Source organism: Carassius auratus, chromosome 25 (assembly GCF_003368295.1).
Source record: "Carassius auratus strain Wakin chromosome 25, ASM336829v1, whole genome shotgun sequence".
In the NCBI taxonomy this organism is placed as follows: Eukaryota; Metazoa; Chordata; class Actinopteri; order Cypriniformes; family Cyprinidae; genus Carassius; species Carassius auratus.
The window spans coordinates 9,474,272-9,486,272 of NC_039267.1; the positions used below are offsets into that span (position 1 = coordinate 9,474,272).

The following is a 12,001-nucleotide window of genomic DNA, read 5'->3' on the forward strand; positions in this document are numbered from 1 at the left end:
GCAACTGTCATCACTGCTCGCCCTCATGTCAAATAGCCTTTTTTTCCTCACACTGTCCACAGAGGAACAACGCTTGTGTCAAGTACGTGTGGCTCTGTGTGTACATGCCAGAACACTTTTAGTTGGAAAGACGACACAGCTGCTACAGAAAACTGAGAGGGTGTTCCATTAAGATGTGAGAAAGAGAACGAAAAAGAGATGTGGTGGCCATTTTATTCATCCAATTAATTATAACATCCATATCTCTTGATATTAAATTCCTCTCTTCAGATTTATGCAGGCGAAATCAGGTATTGCTCAAAACTGGATAATGCACAACCTGCCAAAACACATCTATAAATGGTAATGTCAAGACTCAGAGTGTGATGATTCACTTGCACACTCAAACGATTCAGTTTTGATTTATTCAGTTGATGAGATGCATCATAACAGGTCCAGTCTGACCTCAATATTATTTGATTTGTTTCCAAATAAATGGCAAAAAATAAGCCTTAGAGTGCCAAATGCTTACTTTTCAGAAATCCTCATGATTCACATTTTAAAGCTGATTTGAATTTGAACCTCTCTAGATGGCCACCTTTTGCTAAAACAGTTTGATTAACCAAAATATTCATTAAACCGCCTTTTTATGTATTTGAAACAACTGACAGATGTGGAGGACATCTTACATTAACAGTCACAGAATAGAACAGATGTCTCTGTAGAATTGCGCTGAATCTAAACCTCCCTTTGTTTGAACATCAAAATGTTTCAGCTCAACAAAGAATTGCGCGTCTGTAACTTTAACAGCTAACCAGTGAGTAGGTTGGAAGGGGAAAGTGTTGAATCCCACGCAGCCTCCTGACTACTGATATCATCGTGTATCAACATAACCACAGAGGACAATACAAATGGTGCAGTTTTCAGAAGCTGCAGCCTGCAGAACAAACTCCTCGAGAATCTTATTAATGGATAAATATATGTACACGGTTGCTCAGGATCTTTATTATCACCAGTTGTGTTTCCGTTAATGGTTGTCCTTCCTCCGTAGACAACATTTGCTTCCTTACATAAGTACGCTTTGGGGGATGTGCTTAACGTTAAAGTGATTCGATTAAATTCAGATATTAATCCAGTGTTTTATCCATATGTCCAAGTCCTCTGTGGACAGTTGGTTTGTTGTTCTACAAACATCATGGCGTAGGAGCGGCCTAGAACAAATGTTCCCCTCGGAGAAGTTCGGAGGAGCGAAATCAGAGCCATGTAGACGATTAATCTCTGCAACATAAAAAAGTCTCTTCATTAGCTTTGTTGGCTCTTATCCTGGTTCCTTCCATAAAATGCAGTCAATATTTGGCCTTCCTGAGCTCTCTCAGAGGAGTAGTCTAGTTTGGCTCCATTATGGGCCAAATGGTCCCTGTCTTCCAAACAGCTTTTTATTGGTTGCAGTTAAATGTGGAAGGTGGTATAGTTGGTTTAGTGCTGATTTTGAATTCACTGTTATAAATTGGGGATTTACGTTAAGCTCATGGCGTGTGTTCAAGAAATGTTATTTTATTTTATTTATTTTTATATATATGTATGTGTGTTTGTCATGCTGGTATTGATTTTCAGTGACAATCTGCATGTCAAGGTACTGTTTGGTGAAACTGTAAGCACCTTTTGTTATTTAATATAAAAAAATATATATATATATATATACTAGAGCACAGTTGGCTAAATGATTACCCTAAATATGTTTAAAAAATGGCACCTGAGACTGTAACATATGGCACACAGTAAGACCAAATTGTGACTAGACAGCTATTTTATGCAATTATGTAACAACCAAACTTTTACAACATTCTCACTTTATCACATCTGCTGTACCTCTCCAAAATTCTGGGGACTATTTTTAGTCATTTTGCACATTTTATATTCGGTGTGAAAGTGATGATAATGATGTTGAAGCGTTCAAAGTTTGCTGGGTTAGTGCTTGAACACAGTCACATCAGAGTGTAGAAAGTAACTTTTGTTTATGTGTGAAAATAATGAATACAAATAATTTTTATGACACTTTCTGAGCACTATGCAAGGTTGAAATATCACATAATTGGGGTGATCTAAGGTAAATGTCTGTGAATGTTTCTTCACAGATGCCCGGGCAGACCGATCGGAGAGAAGGAAGCTCTTTCGACACTACACTGTGGGATCTTATGACAGTTTTGATGCATCAAGGTATGAGCAAATATATTTCTTTCCTTCTGACCGTGTTTTTAAAAGTGTGTCAGGTTCACTACATGATGGTAGTTTGAAATGGGTTCTCTCTTGCGTACATATTTACAGATCAAAAAAGGTTACAGATATTTTTTATGAATTTTTTTAATCAGAGTTTTTCTGTAAACGACATTGCGGTTTCAGATTTTAGTATGTTTTGCCTCAACAAGGTCAGCTATGATGGTGAAAGGCAAGAAATGGACCAGAATAACAGCTCAAATGTCATCATCAGGTCTACACGGAATCTGCGCCTGCGGAATTCCACAGGAATGTCACTCACAAAGTAAAAAAGTTGTTTATTAAATCATTTGTAACTACTTCCCCCTTTAGCAAATTTTTCATATTTCATAGAATTTTCGAGAACTTTCACCAAAATCATCGCAAAGTTTCTGTCTGGGCCTGGAGATAATTTCAATACACTGAAAGAAATTTGGAGTAGTATTTAAATATAGAGGAAATTTCACAAATAATCACACATAAACAGCAAGCAACACAAGCAAAGTAGTATAGAAAAAAAATATTTTCATTAACACTTTACTTAAAGATGAATTTTAAAAGTAGTTTTAATGCATTAATTATGCCTTGTAATGCATTGTACAATCTCATGAATATTTGCAACCACAGTTAATAAATGATATCACTTTTCAATTCATTGTTAAACTTTGAATTTTTTAATTCGGTTATAAATATTTACGACAAGATATGGGCCTGATTTCACAGACATGGCTTAGATTTAGCCAAGATTAGGCCATAGTTCAATAAGAACATTTCATACATTTTTCATAAACATGTCTTAGAAAACACATAAATGGTGTGCATCTTGAGCCTAAACAAAGGCACTGATATATTTTAAGATTAGTCAGTGCAAGTTTCTTTCAGTTGACACGGCTCAGATTTACATTTTAGCCTGGGACTAGCCTTAAGCCTTGTCTGTGAAACTGGGGGGACAATGTATTACAACGTACATTATAAATAATTATCATACCCTTTAATAACCCTTTATAATGCATTATACATAAAAGCTTTAAGTAAAGCGTTACCATATTTTCTTGTAAAACGTACTTCAATTATCTCTGTTTTATTTACGTCTTTCAAAAAAAAACGTACAGTGTAGGTTAAAAGATTGATTTATTTACCTCAGCTGTAAAAATGGCCGGGTTGTTTTTTAAATCCTAATTTTTTTTATTTTATATGCATTTGATTTATACCCAAAGACAAAATTCCCTAGGTTAATAAAGTATAAGAAAAGAACAAAAAATTTAAATAATTGATTAATCGATTGCTATTAATAATAACTTTCTTGAGAGTGTTTCAAAGTACGGAACAAATTTTACATTTACCTGCGCATCCTTTTGCACAAACCATCATTTTCCAAAACTTTGCCACCCCAATATGTTTTAACACAAACCCCGCACAAGCACATTGTTATTCACAGGGGAAAAAAGGTTTGAAGAGTGTGAAAAGTCTTTAAATGGCCAGTTATGTAAGCAATGCTCGAACTTTGATGGCATAAAAAAAAAACAAAAAAATCAGCTCTTTGACATTATGATGTCATAATATGTGGCTGTCAGTCTGCAAATTTGAAATAAATTGGCAGTGTGTAATTGCTCACCCTCATATTGCTACAAACCTTTTATCATCTTCAGTACACAAATTATTTTCAATTTTTGATGAAATCCGAGACCTTTCTGACACTGCATAGAAAGTTACAATTAAACCACTTATGTCACATGGACTATTTTCATAGATGGAAACACGAGTCTGTGACTTGGACTCGAGTTGCACTTAAGTTGCATAAGTCTTTATTTATGCGACTTAAGTGCAACTCGAGTCCAAGTAAAAAAAAAAAAAATAAACACCAATCTGCAAAAAGTTTATAGAAATGTATCTCTGAGGGGAACTTTCTAAACTTTAGAAAAGTTTAGATGGTATTTAGTTTTTATCATGCCTCTGTATAATGAATATAAAGCTGTGTTCCCAACCGCAGCACTGCTTTATTTGCAGATGTGCAGATGTTTTATGTAGAAAATGTTCACAAAACTAAAGTCAGACCATTTTGCCTTTGCTTCAGATTTCGAAATTATAACAATCCAGTGAAGATTAAAGCCTACTAATGCTGCATTTATGCAGCCTCTTTGTTAGGATTGTGTTGTGATTAAAATACTTTAATTGCCTCTAATTTTAAATTGTATGAGAACACAGACAAAGCCTTAGTTTGTTTATATGAGATTTATTTAATTTGTTTTATTAATTTGATTGATTGGGGTTTAACTAATAAATTAATAAAAGAATACCTTTCCATTTGTACATTTTCTTAAATTTAAATCAAAACCAATTTAGCCTCAAACTGTTGCTAATAAATAGAACAAAGACTTGAGACGTGACTTGGACTCGACATTAAAAGGCTTGAGACTTGACTTGGACTTGGACCTCAGAGACTTGTGAACAGTATTTTAATGATGCCCTTGCTAAGTTTCTGAGCCTTAAACATGTCAGTTGCATTGCTGTTTATGGAGGGTCAGAAAGCTCTTGGATTTCATCAAAAATATCTTAATTTGTGTCCCGAAGAAAAACGAAGTTATTATGGACCAATTAATGACAGAATTTTTATTTTGGGGTTAACTGTCCCTTTAAGGGTAATATTAGTTCTTAGAAATGTAGTTTTGTTGTACTATGAACTTTTGTCACATTTGTCACAGGGTGTTTAAAAGCCAAAAAAAGAGAAAGATCCTCTCGCATCCGGCTACCATACTTCTACCCAGCTGACACACCCCTCGCTCCGAGCTGGTTGTCATGGAGACAGAGAATCCAAGGCAATGTAGTGCAGGCTACTTCCTGCTGCAGGGAGCTTGAGTGACAGCCGTACAGAAGGACACGGGTGCTTTTAGGTGAACTTGTCACAGATACACGCAAGATACCGCCTAGTTATGTCAGTCTTTTGCAGACATGCTCTGTATATTATGATTAATAAATTTAGACCAGATTCCACTGTAAACTTTTTTGTAGGATAAATCCAAATGGATTTTTATTGGATTTAAGATGCATTATTTAGTTTGTATTAAATAGCTAACAATATATAAATATTGCTCTGTGATTGACAGTAGTAACATTGTTTGAAATGAGATCACACAGAGGTATAAATGCATTATGAGCAAATAATATTTCAGTCCGGTATATTAATGACCTTGTTGCTCTGTGACATCGCCACAGTGTCCTCTTCAAAGCAGATTATGTTGCCATGACAACCATGCATCATTCCTCAGGAGTCAGCACTCTACCTTTGGAGCTCAGAGCTCTTTCAATATTTCAATAAGACTTTATCTTATAGTTAAGACTGTAAGGTCTTCTGATCACAGGTTAAGACTATTTTGTCAATATGCCAGCTAAAGTTTTTATGGGATTATAAACACTTCAAGATCTTTTCGGGTGCATTTTAGCCCGTTAAATTAATCAATCTAGAGCTGCGGTTCTTGACCTTCAGTGATTATTTTAAGGCCTGATTCATTCTAAGGACAGAAAGTGCACTAAAATGAAATGGCACAGGCCACAATCTCATTTTTTGAATGAAGTTAATGTTCCGGGTGCAAATGAGACTCCAGCTCTTTGTGAGAGCTGCAGTTTGAGCAATTCGCTACACTTTCAGTACCTTGGCTTGATTTCCGGGACTGGATTTAATACTCCATCTAAAAGATGTTAAGCCCTCTTGTCCTTCAGGGAAAGAGAGACAGTGCTATCATATTCAAACAGCATATCTCTGGATATCTCCGGTGTCTTCTATGGTTGAACACCTTCAGTAATTGATCTGCTTGCTTGCAGTGTGTGTTTTGGGGAAGGATTTTGATGGTGCTAAGCAGGAAGTAACACTCAGTGTCACAAAGACTAGAAATAGTCTCTCTTCTAACAGAATTTTGAATTAATAACCCATATTGCATTCTGAAAACTTTTTGATTGAATTTCTTTGACTCAAAAATTTGTTTTGACTTGTGTTAAAGTAATAGTTCACCTAAAAGCATGAATGTCAATGAATTAATTAAAAATAGGACTATATATATTTTCCTATTATAGTTGGGCCATTTTCCCCTCTAAAAAGTATATTTAAAGTCATTAAGAAGTCAGTGTAAACACTTTTTGAAATAATTACAATTGATAATTTCTCATTATTTTTTTATGTGTATCCGTTCTGTTGAATTTGACATAATTTAGTAACAGATTGCAGGGGGCTTTAATGCGATTAATTTGTTTTTTTTTCCCCAGATAATTATTACTCAATTACTCAAAGTACCAAAATTATCGTTAATGTGAGCGTCAAGCAAGCTAAATCGTTCACAGAAATCATAATCTTTAAATTCTTTACGATTCCAATCTGTAATGGACACACAACATTATTTTTAGTCGCGCGCACACACGCATACATTCTGTTCTCTTTCGCGCGCTCGCTCTTACTCAGTGGCACAGTAAACCGTCTCTCTCGCTTTCTCTGTATCACTTTCTCTCTCTCTCTCTCCCTCCCTCTCCCTCTCTCTATCTCTATCTCATACCCATTTCTCCAAGATTACCACTCATGTTTTCCTCTGGTGATTTTCATCCTTCATCTGGGGGTTATGTCTCTAGTTTACGACACGCTATCTCGCCGGCGACCGGGCCCTGCTTTTCTTAACCGGTGTCACAGCTTCTTCGACAGATAAAGCCGGCGGTGAGCTTTTTTTCAACGGCTGCAACTCTCGTCACATCGCGCTCTTCGTCGCAAAAATGATTAATTCCGCTCAGCCGACGCCTGTCAGGATGAAGCATCACTCCGCGCGCGCGGCGGTGGCGATGATGAGGATGATAGGCTGTAATAACGGTCGTTTTGCGCGGAATTTTCTCCACAGCGACTGCGTTATCAACGAAAAGACGGTCGTGCTGCAGAAGAAGGATAACGAGGGATTCGGGTTCGTGTTGAGAGGGGCGAAAGGTAGGGGAAAAGCCGGACCCCTCGTCGTGTCCGCCGCCTCATCATGACTGTACCTCACTTCATGCTTTACACCCTCGAGAATCAAACCGTGTTGCTCCTTCATTTCACACTGTTTCCTATCCCCTTTTTTGTACCCCCTCACTTAACGTCATTTCTGCTGATTTCAAAGCGCGTCATCGCGCGCGCACTTGATTTGATGTGTCTGCGTGGCTTGAGCTGCATGAATTGCATCCATGTCAAGAACTTCTGAATTAATGCATCTCTTGGTGTCAGCGTGTCCATCAATTGACTGCGATGCATTTAAGTGGGCTTGTCAAATCTGTGAAGTGTAAACACAGACCCCCACCCACTCCCTGCTCCATGTGCTTGTCTTGTGTTTGACTGCATTAGGGCTCTGCTGGCACTTTGTCTCGAGGGCTTCCTGAGTCTGACAGTCCAGCTGTTTCTTTCTGTGGCTGAAGCGTTTAATTCACTCATAAATCGTCAACAAACCTTTAACTATGCAATGCATTAGCCACTTAAGCTATACCCTAAAAGTCTCCTTCCCATCCACAACTGCAACGCTTTTAGTGCACTACAGATCCATGAAGTTGCGAGTGGTGCACCATGGCTGCTTTCTGCATCAGCTCTTGTGATGCCCCTCGTTCTGTCAGGCTCCAGACCAGTGCTTCTCCCCACACTGTCAGCAGTGACATCCATGCATGCATTTTCTCTGGTTATATAAACGTCCCAACTCCTGCATTCATTTTTGATTTGGTTGGATGGATGCATTGCAGCTTGCATCATGTATCATCAGACCAGATGCTCTTGTTTAGCCACACTCATTATCCATTGTGCTACCAGGCACTCGTTTTCATAGGAATTGTATTTTTCATGTAAAAGCATGTTATTTTCAGCATGTTTTTGAGTAATAGCAAGTTTAACATAGACTAGATGGAATTACAAATAATATCTAATTTAAATAGTACATATATATATATATATATATATATATATATATATATATATATATATATATATATATATATATATATATATATACTTCAAATACTTTGTAGGCCAGAATTATGTTTAATCTGGGCCCATAAAACTACCATACTGTCTTTTGATCTTTACAATATTTTTCCTTTGGTTCTGTGTTGTCTGGCACCGGCTGGATTTTAGCGGATACTCCCATTGAGGAGTTCACTCCGACCCCGGCGTTCCCTGCTTTGCAGTATCTGGAGTCTGTGGATGAGGGAGGGGTGGCATGGAAAGCTGGCTTGAGGACTGGAGACTTCCTCATCGAGGTAAGAACGCGATTGGGTTTCCATAAGTTTACGGTTTGTTTTGGAAAGCCTCAGAAGCCATTGCTTGCTGAAGGGATGGAAAGGTCCTTGCTCAGCTGGAAAGATTGGTGTCCGACCCATGCAGGGGTCTTCATCTTGAGCTTGCTGCTGAATCATTCACACGTTATGGCAATCAGGAGAATGTTTATGCACAGTCTGAGCTTGTGAATATGAGGAAAGGTCATGGTTAAATCTTTAATGAGACAGAGGAGCTTAGAGACGCAGGAGACGAGCACTCCTGGAAGAAGCTGTGAGCACACAGAGGTCCGTCCTTGTGCAGAAACTCAGTTTTCTGATGTCTCTTGAGCTCTTTGGTCTGGGTTGCATTTAAACGGTTAACCTTTGCATAGGCAATCTAGCTTATCTTTTTTTAATTCTCACTTTTAATGAATGAGGGTGTAATCTCGACACTCTGAATTCATTTGAAAGTTGAAAATGTCAGGCCGGTAATCACCCATCATAACTCTTTGTAGAAGTTGGGCATTGAATTTGATAGTTGTCTGAGAGTGAGCTTGCATTTATTGGAGGTTGTAAATTTTTAATGCCTCTGAGGTACTTTGGATCTGTAACCTGTCAAGTCCAAAAAAGAATCAAAGACAGAGAAGAAGTATGATAAAGGCTCATTCTGACCATTTCGGTTTTTAACCTCCTTGTGTTTATTACCAGATTATACATTCCATTTTGGTTAAAGCAGTGAGATTATATTTTTGGTATGGCACTATATATTTGCTATCTGCAAATCTACCTATTTTCAGAATCGACTTGTCGTTAGCTCATCTGAACAGTTGGCTTGTTGGTCAAAGCAAGCACAAGACTTCAGTCAGGTTAGGTTTATTCTCAGAACATGTTCTTGTGATCACAAATAGCAAGACTGCAGTGTGAAAAAATGTCTTGTGGTGTGGACAAATCCTTCATAGTCATTTTCTAGATATGTGTGTTGTTGAATGCAGCGAATTTGTTGCAAAAGTGCTGTTTGATGGCTTGATGGCTGTAGGTGCTTCAGAGGAGGTGACATTAAAGAAGCATGTTTCAGTGTGTTCAGTTAGTGATTATATAGTCCTGCAATGCAAATCTGAAGTTTCAGCATTTCAGCATTCATTTGCTGCTCAAAATACATTTCATATCATCATTTTTTAAAACAGCAGTGCTGCGTTCAACCAAAATGAAACCTTACTCTCAGGCCATCTGAGATGTAGAAGAGTTTGTTTCTTCAACGGAACAGATTTGGAGAAATGTATCATTACATTACTCACTCACTTCTGCAGTGGATGGGTGCCGCAGAATGAGAGTCCCAACAGCTGTTAAAAATCTAGAAAAGTACTCCACACAACTCTAGCCTATCAGTTAACAGCTTACGGAGTGAAGAGCTGCGTGTTTGTAAGAAACAAATTCATCAAGACGTTTTTAACTTTACATGGTTGTTTCTGGCAAGAATACAGGTCTCCTATCCTTAATACTGCTTTCTTTTGAGAAAAAGCTAGAAAAAGGAAAGAAACATGCACAGATTTATAAGCTTAAACAGTCCAGAGCAGCTTTAAACAAATATACTGGTGAATTTTGATGTGAGAGGATAACAGGGGATGGACATTTTCACTGGAGGAAGCATTAATATGGATTACGGAGTCATATCTTTGAACAGAAGTGACGATTTATAGTTAAAACAACTGTCTTGGTGAATCTGTTTCTTACAAACATGCAGGTTTTTACTTTAAGACATTAATTGATGGACTGGAGTGGTGTGGATCACTTGTGGATTATTGTGATGTTTTTATCAGCTGTTTAGACTTCTTTCTCACGGAAACCATTCACTGCAGAGGATCCATTCGAGAGCAAGTGATGTAATGTTAAATTTCTCCAAAAAGAAACAGTCTGATTGTTTCTTCACTGAAGGATTTGGAAAAATTGTCTCATCTTCATGTTGAATGGTCTGAGGGTGAGTAAATTTACAGCAAATTTTTGGGTGAACTATTCCTTATTTGTTAAAACCATGATGCATTTTTTTTTATAGAGAAACATGATTTGTAAGATGTCTTAACAAAGATGTCTTAAGTAAACCCTCTTGCTCATCCCTATTATTGTCAGGATTCCACCACCATCATCATCACTCCCTCCACCCACTCGCTCGTCATCCCCTGAATATTAATTGTCATCACCTGCATCTCTTCATCCTCATCACCGTCACCTGCTATCCTTCATCACTGCTCACCCTTATATACCCACTCTCAACCTTCAGTCTCCGTCTGATCTCGTCATTACATGGCTTACAGACTCTATCTCAACACTCACCTGAGAATCCGCGAATCTTCTGAGAACCCTCAAAGATCGGCCAATCTTCTTCTGCCTTCAGTCCTCCTTCGGTGATTCCACTTCCACTTACTGTGATCAGAGATCGTTCCGTTGTATTGATATTGGTCCATACTCGCTCTCACTCTGATATTCCCGTCTGGTTCGGAGCATTCTGCTAATAAAACTCACATACGGTCCATCCTGTCTGCCTCCTGTCTCGTTTGTGACAGAAGATCAGACCAAAGATGCAGAATCCTACGGAGCCTGGGGGAAATCCATCTCAAGACCCGTTTGCCGAACTAGTGCGAGCAGTGCGCCAGTCAATCTTCTCTTCTTTACCGGACAACCCTTCCGCCATCCCTGAAGCAATCCTTCACTCTGCACGCCAACATCAACTTCCGCAAACACCCGCTACTTCGCCGGCTGCCTCTGCGAGTCCCATGGCCCGACCAGCGCCGTTCAGTGGTGAGGAGGAGGATTGCAGCGGTTTTTTTGCTTCAGGTTTCACTATATTTCCAAATGCAAGCGCATCAGTTTACCGATGATTCCGCCCGGGTGGCCTTTATTATTTCTCTACTCTCTGGCAGAGCTCTCCAGTGGGCACAATCTCTTTGGAATTCAGACTCCCCAGTGTTAAAGTCCCTGTCAGGTTTCATGTCTCATTTTAAGGAAGTCTTTGGCCAGGCTGTTTCAGATCTCTCAGTTCACGATCAGCTTTACAATCTCCGTCAAGGAAACTCCTCGGTCAGTACGTATGCCCTCCAGTTTCGCACCCTGGCGGCATCCTGTGGCTGGAACGAGTCGGCCCTGATTACCGCTTTCCGCCACGGCCTGAATCCGAACATCCGTCAGCTATTGGTTGTTTATGATGACTCCATGGGAATTGAGAACCTCATTCAGAAGACCATTCGAGTTTCACAACGATTATCTGCCTGTGACAATCCGTCTACCGCTGTCAGTCCTCCGTCCTCGATTCCCATTGCTTCTCCTCCAGCACCTGAGCCCATGCAAGTGGACTCCACCCATCTCACTCCTTCTGAGCGCCAGCGTCGTATCCAGCTTCACCTCTGTCTGTACTGCGGGAGCGACAATCACCTCATCTGCTCCTGTCCTGTTCGACCTCAACGTTCTGCGGTAAGCTCCATTCAGATCCCTCCTAAAGTGGAATCTTTAAATCGTACCATGGTTCATCTACTAA

General features: G+C 39.0%; 1 protein-coding gene across 3 annotated transcripts in view; it reads left to right on the forward strand.

Annotated features, from left to right (window-relative positions):
* Positions 1-12,001, forward strand: part of LOC113043686 (SH3 and multiple ankyrin repeat domains protein 2-like) — a 91,856-nt gene that overhangs the window by 52,417 nt on the left and 27,438 nt on the right. For all 3 annotated transcript variants that reach the window (XM_026203202.1, XM_026203204.1, XM_026203203.1), the window contains 3 exons: positions 2,115-2,196; positions 7,107-7,189; positions 8,354-8,478. In XM_026203202.1, the coding sequence (XP_026058987.1) occupies positions 2,115-2,196; positions 7,107-7,189; positions 8,354-8,478 (290 nt within the window). The remainder of the gene's footprint in view (positions 1-2,114; positions 2,197-7,106; positions 7,190-8,353; positions 8,479-12,001) is intronic.